This window comes from Dipodomys merriami, unplaced genomic scaffold (assembly GCF_024711535.1).
Source record: "Dipodomys merriami isolate MVZ:Mamm:240054 unplaced genomic scaffold, mDipMer1.0.p SCAF_36, whole genome shotgun sequence".
Taxonomy (NCBI): Eukaryota; Metazoa; Chordata; class Mammalia; order Rodentia; family Heteromyidae; genus Dipodomys; species Dipodomys merriami.
In genome coordinates, this window is record NW_027205159.1 from 7,801,860 (window position 1) to 7,815,693 (window position 13,834).

General features: G+C 41.9%; 1 protein-coding gene across 1 annotated transcript in view; it reads right to left on the reverse strand.

Moving 5' to 3' along the window:
* The window catches only part of Uxs1 (UDP-glucuronate decarboxylase 1), a 92,511-nt gene that overhangs the window by 53,229 nt on the left and 25,448 nt on the right, over window positions 1-13,834 (reverse strand). Inside the window, exons 2-5 of the mRNA XM_069988629.1 lie at window positions 10,131-10,158; window positions 7,987-8,035; window positions 7,003-7,046; window positions 2,737-2,797 (exon numbers count right to left, since the gene is read on the reverse strand). Coding sequence (XP_069844730.1) covers window positions 2,737-2,797; window positions 7,003-7,046; window positions 7,987-8,035; window positions 10,131-10,158 — 182 coding nt within the window. The remainder of the gene's footprint in view (window positions 1-2,736; window positions 2,798-7,002; window positions 7,047-7,986; window positions 8,036-10,130; window positions 10,159-13,834) is intronic.

Genomic DNA, 13,834 nt, shown 5'->3' on the forward strand with positions numbered 1-13,834 from the left:
ACTTGAGCCACAGCGCCACTTCCAGCTTTTTTCTTTTTTTGCTTATGTGGTACTGAGGAATCGAACCCAGGGCCTCATGCATGCAAGGCAAGTGCTCTACCACTGAGCCACCTTCCCAGCCCCTTGTTTCATAACATACATTTTTATTGAGATATCATTCACACAACACACAATTTATCCTTTGGAGTAAAATGCAGTGTTTTCAATATAATACAGAATTATGCAGCCATGACCACCTCCACAAAGAAGCCCTGCCATTAATTAACGATCATTGCTCATTCCTTTTGTTGTAGATTCACCAGTTCTGGATTTATCATCTTTGTGGGGAGAAGACTGGGGGCAGGGGAGGGTGGAGGGTTAGTTCTGACTTCAGGGCCTAGGTGCTGTCCCTAAGCTTTTTGCTCAAGGCTAGTGCTCTACCACTTGAACCACAGCTATACTTCTGGCTTTTTGGTGGTTAATTAGAGATACGAGTCTCATGTGTTTTCTTGGCCAGTCTGGTTTGAGCCATCATCCACCAATTTCAGCCTCCTGAGTAGCTGGGATTACAGGTTGGCCACCAGTACCCAGCCTAAGATTTACCATCTAGATGCAGTGATGACACACTTGTCCTCTCATGACTGGTTTCTTCCACTTAGCAAAATGATGTCAAGGCTCATCCAAGGGCTTATTGGTCATTTTGTATCTTTGGACAAAGTTCTTTTGAGATACTTAGCCCAGTTCTAAAATTGACAGTTTTTGTAAATTATTGGGTTAAAAGAGCACGAACAAGACGTTATGTCAAAAAACAAACTTTACAACTTTGGCGGGTTGGAGGTGGGGGATGGAAGGGTAGGGATGGGAAGGGGAAACAAAGGAGGAGACAACAATGCTTGATGAGAAATGTACTCATTGCCTTGCTCATGTAACTGTAACCCCTCTGTACGGTAGTTTCACAATAAAAAATTTATTAATTAAAAGAATAAAAAATAAAATTAAAAAAAGAACACTTCATATAATCTAGATACAGGTTCTTTATTGGTATCTGATTATCAGCTAAGGATCTGTCAATTTTATCAATCTTTTCAAATAACTATCTTTTGATTTTCTTAATATCCTTTTTATGGCCTCCTTTTATTCTCTCAATATTTCTAAACAATCTTTTTTTTTTAAGTACTGGAGTTAAAACTCAGGACCTGATGTTACTTGGCTTAATGGTTCAGAGCTAGCACTGTGAGCAATGCCTCACAAAGCCATACTCTTTGCTGGTTATTTTGAAGATGAAGTCTAGCCAACTTTTCTGCCTAGGCTGGCTTCAAACCTCCACCCTATAGGTCTTAGCCTCTTGAGCAGCTTAGATTACAGATGGCAGCCACTGGTATCCAGCTTTGTTCAAATCTTTATTATTTCCCTTCTTTTTATTTGTGTTGTTTTTTTCTTTTCTATTGTCTTAAGGTGGTAGTTAGGGTTTGAACTCAGGACCTCTGTTTGCCAGGCAGGCATTCTCCTAGCCCTTTTTTACATCCCTTGTTTTTGGGATTCAGTCTTGCATTTGGTCCAAGCCTGGCCTGGGCCATGATGAACTACGACATCAAGCTTACGGAGATGAAGTCTCTTTAACTTTTGACTCAGGCTGGACTTGAACTCATATACACCTGATCTCTGCCTCCCAAGTATATGTAGGATCACACGTATAAGCCACTTCACCTGATGTCTTCTTTTTTAAAATATAGATGTTTATAGTTTCTAAGTTTTTTTCTAAGCACTGCTTCTTTAACTGCATATGTTAAACCATAGGTTTTGGTATGCTTTTCTCTCTTTGTCATTTGTTTAAAAGGTTGTTTGTTTTTTTTTTTAATTTCTCTTGTGATTTTTTTCTTTACTTGTTATTTAATTTGTACATACTTAGGAATGGCTTACAGTTATTCCTATTTCTGATAACTAATTTAATTTTCTTATCAGAAAACACAGTTTGTGTGGTTCAATTACTTTTAAATTTGTTGTATTTGCATTATGGCCTAGGAAACAGTTTGTCCCACAGAATATTCCAGGTGAAGAATATGTTCTAGGACTTCTGGCTTCCAAACATAATTTGTGTATCCTGAAACGTTGGTTAGTTCTAGTAGTTTTAAGAAGCTACTCATTTTGGGTTTTCTAAATACAAAATCATGTTACTCACCAGCAATTACATGTAGTTTAAGTTTTACCTTTTTAATATAGATATCTTTTATTTATAAGAACACACAAAAAGAATTGAAAACCTATATTTACTCAAAAAATATGTCCAGAGCAGCCTTATTCACAGCATCCTGTGAATAGAAACTACTCCAAATGTCCATCCATGCAGAAAGGATATCCAAAACCCTACAGTGTACTATTGTTCAGACATAAAAAGCATGGAGTAGTGACTCATGTTACAATGTGATGAACACTGTTCTCAGTGAACAGAAATGGAACACAAAAGGCCACATGTTGTGTCATTTTGTTGATATGACACATTCAAAAAAGGCAAATCCACAGCAATAAAAAGTAGTTTCAGTGGCTACTGGGAGGATGGGTAACAAAGAACTACTAATGGATGAAGGGTTTCTCCTCAAGGTGTAGGGGAGGAGTGGAAATACTGTTGAAACTCTGAAAACATATTACCAACTGCTGAGTTCAATACTTGAAGGGGTGTAACTTTATGGCAAATGAATTATCTTGATTAAAATAGGAAGGTCTCAATATTACACATATTAATCAGATGTGCAAACTTACCAAAATTCTTTTGCGATCCTTCTCTGATAAGAACTTTACTGGTGGGTATTTCTGGGTGAAGCTGTATAATATGAAGAGATTAAAAAGCAAAAGTCAAATGTCGTGGTGGGTATTTGTCTCCACCTGTCAGTGAACAATGCCATATTCAGGACCTCTTCTGGCTTCTCCTTTCTTTTCCTTCACTGGGGCTGCTGAAGGGTCATTGGCTAACAATGGTTCAAGACATCCCCACCTGTCTGTGGGGGATGATGAAGCTAAGGACACAATTTAAAGCTCCAAGATAAGTAGAAGTGTTAGCTAAGAGGCTGCAGGCTACCAACAGCTGTAAAATATGGGTAGTATACCCCTCTGGGGACAAGTGACAATCCAGGAGAGGCCAGAAATGGTGGCATACAAAAGGATGATCTCAGATTCCAGACTACACAGTGAGAGCCTGTCTCAAAGTAAAACAATTAAAAGGACTGATGTGTGGCTCAATGGTGAGAATCTGGCTTCAAGATCCAGCAGCAAAAACAAAACAAAACAAAACAAATCAAAACAAAAACCCCACAAAACCACCAGCAGAGGTGGTAGAGATGTTGAATCAGAGCTTAAGTGGAAGACAGAGGCTGTGTGGAGTCTCAGCCCCATGTGGGAGGGTGTGGCTTCCTAGGATGAGAAAAAAATTGAATAAAGCCATCTCCTGTTCTGAGAAGCAACACAGGTCCCACGGCTCTTTTTCGACCAGTGTCCTGTGTCCAGTGATTCAACACCTTCACATTCTGTCTCCCACAGCTGGCTCTGACCCTGTCAAAATCTCACCTTATCTTTCAATGTCCTTCTGTTCCCCAAAGGTGCCACAGGCCCCCCAATTACACTGATATTTTAGGGGACGAGCAACATAAATGGCATAGCAAACATCCACGGAGAGAAGACAAATGCAGATGTGAACTATGCATTCTCAAAAGATGCAATCAGGAGGAAGCAAAAAGAGCTTTGAGTAAAATCTGCATGATCAGCAGATTAGTTAATCTCACTGCAGGTGCTGGGCCACACAGAACCTGTCCCCAGCACCAGCTCTCCCTACAATACAGGTGCATTTCCTTAACTGTTGCTGAAGCAAATGGTGTGTGGCAGCAAATCAGACAGGAGACCTCGGAGCAGATGTATAGGGGAAGTGGAATAAGGGCTTTCACAATACACAAGAATTCCCCCATGAAGCGCTTCCAGCCTTCCTTGTTAGCTCTGTGGTCACCAAGCAAGACTCGCAGCAGCTTTGTGCAGCTCAGCGGTAAGGGACAGAGCAGCTCTCCATCCACACAACCATCCCAGTCATATACAGCACACATTGCTCCTAGCAAGCACATGAGGAATGTTTTCAGTGCTGCTGGGGAGTAGAAACCATGATGGAGGAATTAGGAAGAGCCAGGCAGATGTCCTGTTGGCCAAGTAACACGTTCAGCCACTTCACCTCCATTACTCATGTGGAGACTGATCATGTACAGTTCTGGTGTGCTGGATGCAGATCCCACAACTGCTTCTCTGAGCTCAGGACATCCATACCTGTTGCCTCAACCTTGAAATGCATTCTTCACTATGTGGTACCTTTCTCCCAGGGCAGTACTGCACACCAACATGGCAACCTCCAGATCATAGGGGGAACAGTGGGACCATCACAGACTCACCACCTTCCTTCACCCAGGCTGTTGAGCTCTGTATATGTGTGTATCGTGTGTGTGTGTGTGTGTGTGTGTGTGTGTGTGTGTGTGTGTGTGTGTGTGTGTGTGTGTGTGTGTGTGTGTGTGTGTGTGTGTGTGTGTGTGTGTGTGTGTGTGTGTGTGTGTGTGTGTGTGTGTGTGTGTGTGTGTTTTCTTGCAGTACTGGGGACTGAACACTTGTACCAGTCCAAGAATTCATTCTCTACGACTTCTCTACCATCTAGGTGACTTCAAAGAAGTTCCAAATGGGGAATATGTGTGTGTGTGTGTGTGTGTGTGTGTGTGTGTGTGTGTGTGTGTGTGTGTGTGTTTTCTTGCAGTACTGGGGACTGAACACTTGCGGAGTGTGTGTGTGTGTGTGTGTGTGTGTGTGTGTGTGTGTGTGTGTTTTCTTGCAGTACTGGGGACTGAACACTTGCACCAGTCCAAGAATTCATTCTCTACGACTTCTCTACCATCTAGGTGACTTCAAAGAAGATTGCAGCTACACATTGGAAAATGAAGTAGACGGAGAGAGAGAGACCAATTTAAAGTGAGGACTGTAGGCAGGAGACGGCATGATAATCCCAAGAATACACACACAGGTCACCATGAAAACAAATTCATCCAAGTTAATAGCTTAGAATATTGTGGGTCCCCTAGTTTCCTCAGAGATGGGTTCCAGGACCCCTAAAGATATAAAAACCTGGTTTCTCTGCCAGATGCCAGTGGCTCATGTCTATAATTCTAGCTATTCAGGATTAGGAATTGTAGGCATGTACCACCACACATAACATTTTCATGCTTTGCTTTTTTTGGGGGGGTCTGGTCGGGGGGCCTGAACTCTGGGCCTGGGTGGTGTCCCTCAGCTCTTCAGCTCAAGGCTAGCACTCTATCATTTCAGCCACAGTGCCACTTCCGGCTTTTTTTTTCTGCTTATGTGGTGCTGAGGAATCGAACCCAGGGCCTCATGCATGCAAGGCAAGCGCTCTACCACTGAGCCACCTTCCCAGCCCCACTTTTTTTTTTTTTTTATACAATAGGATGCAACTAAATTTTAGATAACATACACAGGATCATGTTGTTCAACTTTTTTACACTGTCTAACACCTTCATATCTCCCTTGTAGAAGTCACATACACAAGGCTATGAGTGACAGGCTGGGGAGTCGTCAGGGCTCCTGGCAGTATTAACACTACTACTTGCCTTCTTGTAGCCATGAGTGACAGGGCAAGGTGGCAAGAGCACAATATTAAGTGCAGTTGGCTGAATGGTTCCATCAGTTGGTCCCTCAGTAGTCCCAAACACCTGTGATTATGGGTGCTGAGCAGTGGGCAAGCAGAGAGGTACAGGCTTCTCTTAAGGCCTGATGGAGGTAAAAATTCTGCCCAGTATACTAGCTCATCATTTATTCAGGAACTCTAATTGAGCACTACTTCCACACTCAGCATAGGGAGGTGAAAGCAATACTCTGCCTAACCATTCAGTTGAGGAAAGAAGAAAACCAATGAATGGGCTGGATGAATCTCCTCCATCTCTATTTCCATTTGGTCACTTACTGAAAATTGAAGAAAAACTGCACTTCTTTTCTTCCTTTTTGTTCTAGGTGTTATAAAGAGCTACAGAATGGCAACATAAACCATCCAAAAGGGCGAAAAGAACATAAATTTTAATGGATGTTTGTTTCATTTTTCCTTTTCTTAAATTCTGAGGGTCCAACTGTCACTCAACATACACATTTTTCACATATGGACCCTCAAGCTCCAGTGCCAAAGACTGAATTGATTTAGAAGTAAGTGATGGAGACAGAGTCTTTGTGTCAGACTCACAGCTCAGAGAGGAGTGGAGGCAGGAAGGTATTTCACTACAATTCTGATCCCAACAGAAATTCTGTTATGTAACTCAATTCTTCCTCTCTAGTCACTTCACCTGGACTACATTCTGGTCCCTCTGCGGTGCTGCAGTGACAAAGGGGATGTGACTGAATGTGACACTTCCCTGGCTTCACAGTTTCTCAGAGTTTACAGTGGCACTTTGGCACCTTGCAGATGGCTCTACAGTTCTGGAATCAGACAACTGATAGATAGTTGCCACTCACTGCCATACAGAAGCGCAAGGTAGGAAAGATCCCGTCTCAACTGCTCTTTGTGGCCATTCAAGCTACACTGTAATGTTTAACTAAAGAAGATTTCAACACATCTAAATCCTTCTTCCAGTGTTCCGACTGCTCAGACAATGCACAGATTATCATAGTTTTTACAAGTTAAACTGATTTAGAAGGTTTGAACTTAGTATCTGTGTTTGTGCTACAACAATGCCTCTGGAAAGAAAGTAGCAGTATATTTATTTTCCTGGTAAGAAACTATACCTTTCATATAAAATAGTCCTTACTAAGAAGATAAAGACTTAAAATACTACATCCAAACTTTAAATTAAAAAAATTATCTTATCGAAAAATTGTCTTGAGGAAGACATGTCTTTCATATTTTACAAGTTCATACATAACTTTCCGAGATAAATTATACTTATTTGATATTGACTTTTCCTGACACCCAGCTAAGACCAGAAACAAAACAAAAAATGCACATACCTTTTTTCCAAATCTCTGATTTTCTCTCTTAGTGGCTCAACAATCTAGAACAACAATAAACAAAATTAGTTTTAGACCAAAAACATACTTCCCGTTACTTACTCTTCTGATATTTCAAGTGACCATGATATGACATAGAATAAATTTTAATGCATTTCCACTTTGAACCCAACACTAGAATTAAGCAGATACACTCTACACTGAAACTCTTATTATTAGCACCTTATAACGAAGAATGTAAAAGACATCAGAGGTTCATAAGAAGAGGTACTACCCTTCACTTCAAGAACTAACAATTGTACTATGGTCAACAAATCTTAACATCTTGTCTCTGTGATTATGTCCACGTTATAAGCTCGAGGACAGAAACTGTAGGCTATGAGTCAGGCAACCCACATCCCTGTGGGTCATCACCCACCATGGTCTACAGCAAAAAAGAGCAATTCAAGGGTTTCCCTAGGACTCTAACATTCAGCTTCAACCATAATGTAAGCCCTCCTCCTGTCTCAACCCATGTTACAATAGTCTAGCTATACCTCTGTCTACTTGTCTATAAACTACAGACAGTAATTTTAAAATAAGAGGTTTCCAACTCTCAGGCACTGTGTGGCTATCTATGCACCCAGATGCTCATTGTTTCTCGAGTTCTGGGACTAGTCTGGGGTTACTCTTACTTTCAGCATCTGCTCAGTGTGGATGTTGGTGCTTGTCTCCATCACTTAAAGCAACCCCTTCCTTTCTTCTAAGAAACGCTCACCTAGACAGTACTGTACAAATCCTGAATGCATTCTGCTTTTAGGGAAGAATATATGTAACATGCCCCTTTACACAAATGGAAAAATGGTGACACAAAGGGAAAGGAATTTTTGAGAACTAGTTTCAAAACCACCTGGCCACCACAATAAAGATAACAGCATGAGCAAAGGAAGTCAATGTGACAGATAAATGAGTAAAACAAAAGCAGAAGATGGAAAAGAGACTAACCTCTTCAATCTTGCTTTCAACTTTTAGTTCGCCATTTTCCTGTATAGACCTGTTGAGTAGAAAGCTTTGAGTAGGAAGCTAACAAACTGAGATCAGTCAAAAAAGGCTTTTGTAATTAGTCAAGTTCAGGAGCACCTGAACTAACTACCATAATACAAACTAAAGGCTGAGACCATCTCCCAGTCTAACCCCAGTACCAATCACAGGTGCTAATTCACTCCAGCAGGGGGCGCACAAAGAAAAAAAGAGGACTGAGTGGGAATTTCCTTAAATCCATCTATAAACACGCTGCCTTTTCCATACTTGATTGTTTCTGTCAAAACTAAAATAATCCCATGTTACACACTAACACTGGATTTTAAATTAGAAGTAGGAAGCATGTCTATAGGAGTATGTCTTTGGGTTTTCCTAGAGGTTTAACACAAGATGGAATTTTTCCAAGCTAAAAACAGAGTTCCTCTAAATGAGATCTAAGAACCCCACCTAGCTACACACAGCTACCTTTGTCAGGAGACATGTAACTTGGTGGTAGGGTTCAGATCAACAAGCCCCACCCACCTTGCAAAACCAACTCCACATGAAATGCCTAGTGAGGGGCTCTAATCTTCCACCCTTGTAGGCTGGGCAGCAGCATTAAAATTCCAGTGCCAACCTCATAGTCACACTCTGCAGTGAAACTCTTTCATTTCTTGACACCACAGAATAGCAAAGTGGGGAGAATTTTTCTTTAGATGGAAAATTGTACAACAGAGCCAAATCTGCTCTTACAATAAATGCTTTTTTACATTTCTAGTGATTTGTTTCAAAAAGCGTTGTTTTTTTTAAGTTTGGCAAAGATAATCCACATGAAGATTTAACTTTTATAAGCATCCCTCCTCTCAACTAAGAAACAAAGTCAAGCTGGGTGTGACAGTACACACCAATAGTCCCAGCACTTGGACAGGGAAGTGGTCTCAATAGCCATATCCAGTATGAGCACCCCCTAACTTGAAAATCCAAAAGTCTGACATCCAAAATGCCTCCAAGTCTAAAACATAATAGCAGCAACATGAAAATACCAGACCTGACCTCACGTGATTTCAACACCTGCCTCAATACTGATACACCAAAACTATTGTATAAAATTTACCTTCAGGCTTTGTGGGTAAGGAGCATAAGTGAATAAATGAATCTTGTGTTTAGACTTGGGTTCCATCCCCCAAATATTTCAGTATGCATATGCAAATATTCCAAAATCTAGAAGTAGAAAAATCTAAGAGCTGATCCTATTCATTTCAGATAAGGAAAATTGAAGCAGGGTTCATATCCCTGGTGCAGAAGGGCCAGCTAGCATCTCTCTAAGACACCCATGTTCTTACTCAGGACATCCAGAAATGCCCTAGGTCATATGAAAGCCAGGGATAGCCCTCTATTGCTGAGGAAGAGGCATAGACCACCTTAAAGCTCACCTTAAGCTTTAGATGAGTAAATTTTGAAATTAGCTGTATCCCCTGGAAATGTTCTCAGAAGAAAAGAAACAGCCCAGATTGGTGACCAGCAAAAAAAATTCCATTAAGAGCACTGGTGGCTCACACCTATAATCCTAGCTACGAGGAGGTTGAGATCTCAGGATCGTGGTTCAAAGCCAGCCCAGGCTGGGAAAGTCCCTCAGACTTTTTTTTTGGGGGGGGGGGGAGGGTCTGGTCATGGGGCCTGAACTCTGGGCCTGGGCGCTGTCCCTCAACTCTTCAGCTCAAGGTTAGCGCTCTACCACTTGAGCCACAGCGCCACTTCTGGCTTTTTTCTTTTTTGCTTATGTGGTGCTGAAGCATCAAACCCAGGGCCTCATGCAAGGCAAGCGCTCTACCACTGAGGCACCTTCCCAGCCCTCCCTCAGACTCATCTCCAATTAAACACCAGAAAACTAGAAGCGGTGCTGTGGTAGAGCGCTGACCTTCTGCTGAAGAGAACTTAGGGACAGCACCCAGGCCCAGACTTCAAGCCCCACAACCGACAGAAAAAACAAAACAACAACAACAACAACAAAAAACCCAAAACAGTTATTTATTAGTCCATGACACCAACAAAGTATAGATAACTGAAATATGAAATGAAATGTCTTTATAAAACCCAACTACTATATCCAAGTAATGAAAAACAATTACCTCATATTAACGAAGTTGCCCCAGACAGCTATAAGAGAAAAAAGGAGGGAAAAAGTCAATATTTATGTCTATAACATTCAACTGACAAAATTTTAATTTTTAACCAATATTCTAAAGTTCACTGAGAAACCCAAATTAAACTTTAAGAAGATAATAATGTACACTTGTTGAAATTCAATTAAGAACAAAAACATGATCCTCCTATCAATTTGGTAGTTTTGGCGTTTGCAGTTCAAGTATGCATGTGCATATGTGTTTGTTTTTTGCTGATAGGGGGCCCTGATCATAGCTGGCATTCTCTCACTTGAGCCACAGCTCCATTTCTGACTTTTGGCTAGTTAATTGGAGATCAGAATCTCACAAACTTTCCCTGAGCTGGCTTCAAACCACGATCCTCAGATCTTAGACTCCTGAAAAGTCAGGTAATCCTGTTGCCAGGTAAGCCATTTGCAAGCCACTGGCAACTGGCTTAGTCCAATTATTTTTGAATAAGGGAAGGTGATCCAGTACCCCAAACATGAGAAATCACATGATACCACCACTAATCAAGATACCTTGGTTTTAAATGACTGGTATTAACATCTGGTCTACGTTCCTCTCTGGCCTCTCCCCAGATACAGAATGTATCTTCAGGCCTGGCATTCTTATGTGTAAGCAGGTGCAGGGGAAGGGCACAGAGCAGATACAAATGCCCCGGGACCCAGGCTGTTGACTCTGAGCTTGGGAAGACTGTGAGGTTAATATCTAATAAGCCCAGGCCTTGTCTCCCTGCTACCCTTGGGACAGAGCAGAGACATAATTGATGCTTACTGCGTAGGATTCAGTATCCAAGATCATCGCTCAGAAGAAGCCCCATTGCCAAGAAGGGGAATGCTGTTGATATCATAAATCTCTCTTCAAATACAGAAAGAGAACTGATAAAAAAGGCAGCAATCAATACCAAAACATGACTGGGGAAGGTAAGGCCTCCAGCTCAAATCAGCCTGACCTGGTCTATTTTATAGGACTCCATTCTGGCTGGCAAGAAGGCTGTTTTACTTTGTTTTGCCAAAACTGTTCTTCTGAAATGAAGCAGAACCCTACCACTGTCCTGTTTTAACAATGGATTCCTGGAAAGGATTGTATAAACTCTTACACGCTCGTACGCACGCGTGCGCGCGCGCACACACACACACACACACACACACACAGAGAGAGAGGCAAAAAACATTAAACTGACCACTCCAGCAGCTATTTGGCATAGATAGCTGAACTAAAACTACAGAGCAAAACATTAGCAGTCCAATCCTTTTATACCTGAAATGTTCTGATCCCAGTCCTCACCCCATTCAGCATATGGTACCTGCAACCTTTCTTCCCTTATAAAGAGAATAAACTTGTTTTCTTGTTTGCCATCCTACCTTCATTGAAATCTTTCACATCCTTTGTACCAGGTGAAAGCCACCTGACCTAAACAATAAAAAACAAACAAACAAACAAAAAGCAAGACCTGGGAGAAGTTAAAATGAAGCTATACCACAGCAACTATTTTTTACTTGTGTGTGTGTGTGCGTGTGTGCGTGTGTGCGTGTGTGTGTGTGTGTGTGTGTGTGTGTGTGTGTGTGTGTGGTGTTCATGCATGTCAGTACGAGGGCTTGAATTCCGGACCTCATCCTCTTGCTTGGCTTTTTTGTTCAAAATAGATGCTTTACCACTTAAGCCACATCTCCAACTTCCAGTTTTTTGCAGGCGAACTGGAGATAATTTGTCATATTTGTCCGCCCTGCCTTGCTTTGAACCACACTCCTCAGATCTCAGCCTAATGAGTAGCTACGATTACAGGTGTGAGCGATTGGTACTCAGCTGAGTCATTAATCATTTAAAAGCATAACAGAGAGTTATATCTCTGAATTCTTTTTGAGTATTATTCTCAGGAAATAAGCACCAAGAGTAGAAAGACATAGGAAAGTTGCCTTCACAAATACCATGCCCTATTTATAATTTCTCACACACAAAGGAATAAAACTAAGTGCCTCACAAATGAGACCTGCTGTTATTTATAGCCAATGGATGAGATCTGAAAGCATTTTGTAGAAGAAGTGATAGGAAGTGTGGGGGGAAGAATGGGGGAGATCCTTCCTAACAAGGGGAAAGTGTTATGAAAATGTTTAAGCACAGGATCCTTCCAGATGAAGACCGAAAGACATAAAGGGAACTGACCATTTGATGCTTAAGTGTCATAAGGCCTAGTAGGAAAGTCACTGGACAAAAGGGTCTCAGGTAATGACGTTGGGAGGTGGGGGGGGGAGCCAGGCCGGTCTGTCCAGATTCGTTCTGACAATGCCAGCAGCATTCCTTCCCCCCAGAATGAGGCAGGGCCTTTCTGCCATGAGTGTCTTACTGTCTACTCTCAAGCAAGCTGGTTCGGGAATTTCCTTCTGGAAACTGAGACAAGAGGGCAGTGAGGGTTACAGCAGTATTCTCAGGCTTTATGGCTTGCTAGGAAAAAGAATTCAAGTTTCTATGACCTGCTTAGGGAAGAGGACTCCTGGGTTTTATAAGAGGCTGGGGGGAGATTGAGAGGAGTCTGGGACTTCTAGAAGGGCCCAGGTTCTGAGGAGGCTTCCGAGGCCCTGACTATCCTCAGTTCAAAGTACTCAACACACCAACATGCCACACGTTGGGGGTATCATCTTCTAGGTCTTAGTACCTGAGAAAGCAGTTATGACGGTGCTAGATGAAGATATGTTTGTACAGTATGATTTCTGCAAAGAAATACATTGAAAAACAGCATGAAAGACAGGTGTGATAGGCTGACACCTGAAACCCCAGAACTCAGGAGATCTTAAGTTTGAGGCCTAGGCCACATTAGCAACTTCCAGACCACTGTGAGTGATACAGTGAGACTCTGTTCAAAAGCACTAAAAAGTAGACTAAAAAATTGCCAGAATCCTAAAGTTATGTGTTGATATAAGAGAGTTTATTTGTCCTTATACTTATGTGCTCACTTTGCACATAATATGCAGTGGGGAAGAGATAGCTAAAGGTTGCTAAACCCCACGCTTCGGTTACCTTGCTCTCAGCCTCTTTTTAGATACCTGAGGATATCTGGGTTAACAGACACCAGGCACCATGATCACCCATCAGAGCCTACAAAGATCACCTCACTGAGACACCTGTGGCCAAGCAATGGGAATGTTTCCTCACTGTGCTAGCTCAAATAAATACACTGTCTCACTCTGGCTTTAGTCCTCAACATAGACTAAAACCAGACCATCTCTTTTTGTAAAAAGGAGCCATGTAAGGAACACCTATAACCATTCTTAAGCATCTTGTGTTAGCTCCTTGGACAACCTTTTCAAATCATTCCATGGCTACTGGCTTGTGTAGTTTTCCTAGCCACATTTGCTGGCATCCATTTTTAGGAGCATCTCTCAAGCTTGTTGGTCATTTAGTTCATTTCAGAACATCTAAGGCCATCTTCCTGGAGGACTCTTTCTCCTTCCTGGCCCTCCCCACTTTCCCACTGGAAGCTGGTAGCCAAACCCCTGCTTTACTACTCCTTGTAGGTTAAGGAGAATGGGCATAAATGGGTAAGTTCCAGATATACTTCACAACTCAGACCTATTAGATAGTGGCTGGCATCTGGACATATCCCCTCATGCCTGGCTCAGCCAGGACAGCTTGGACCCCCATAGCAGCCCACTCCAGGAATGCCTCATTAA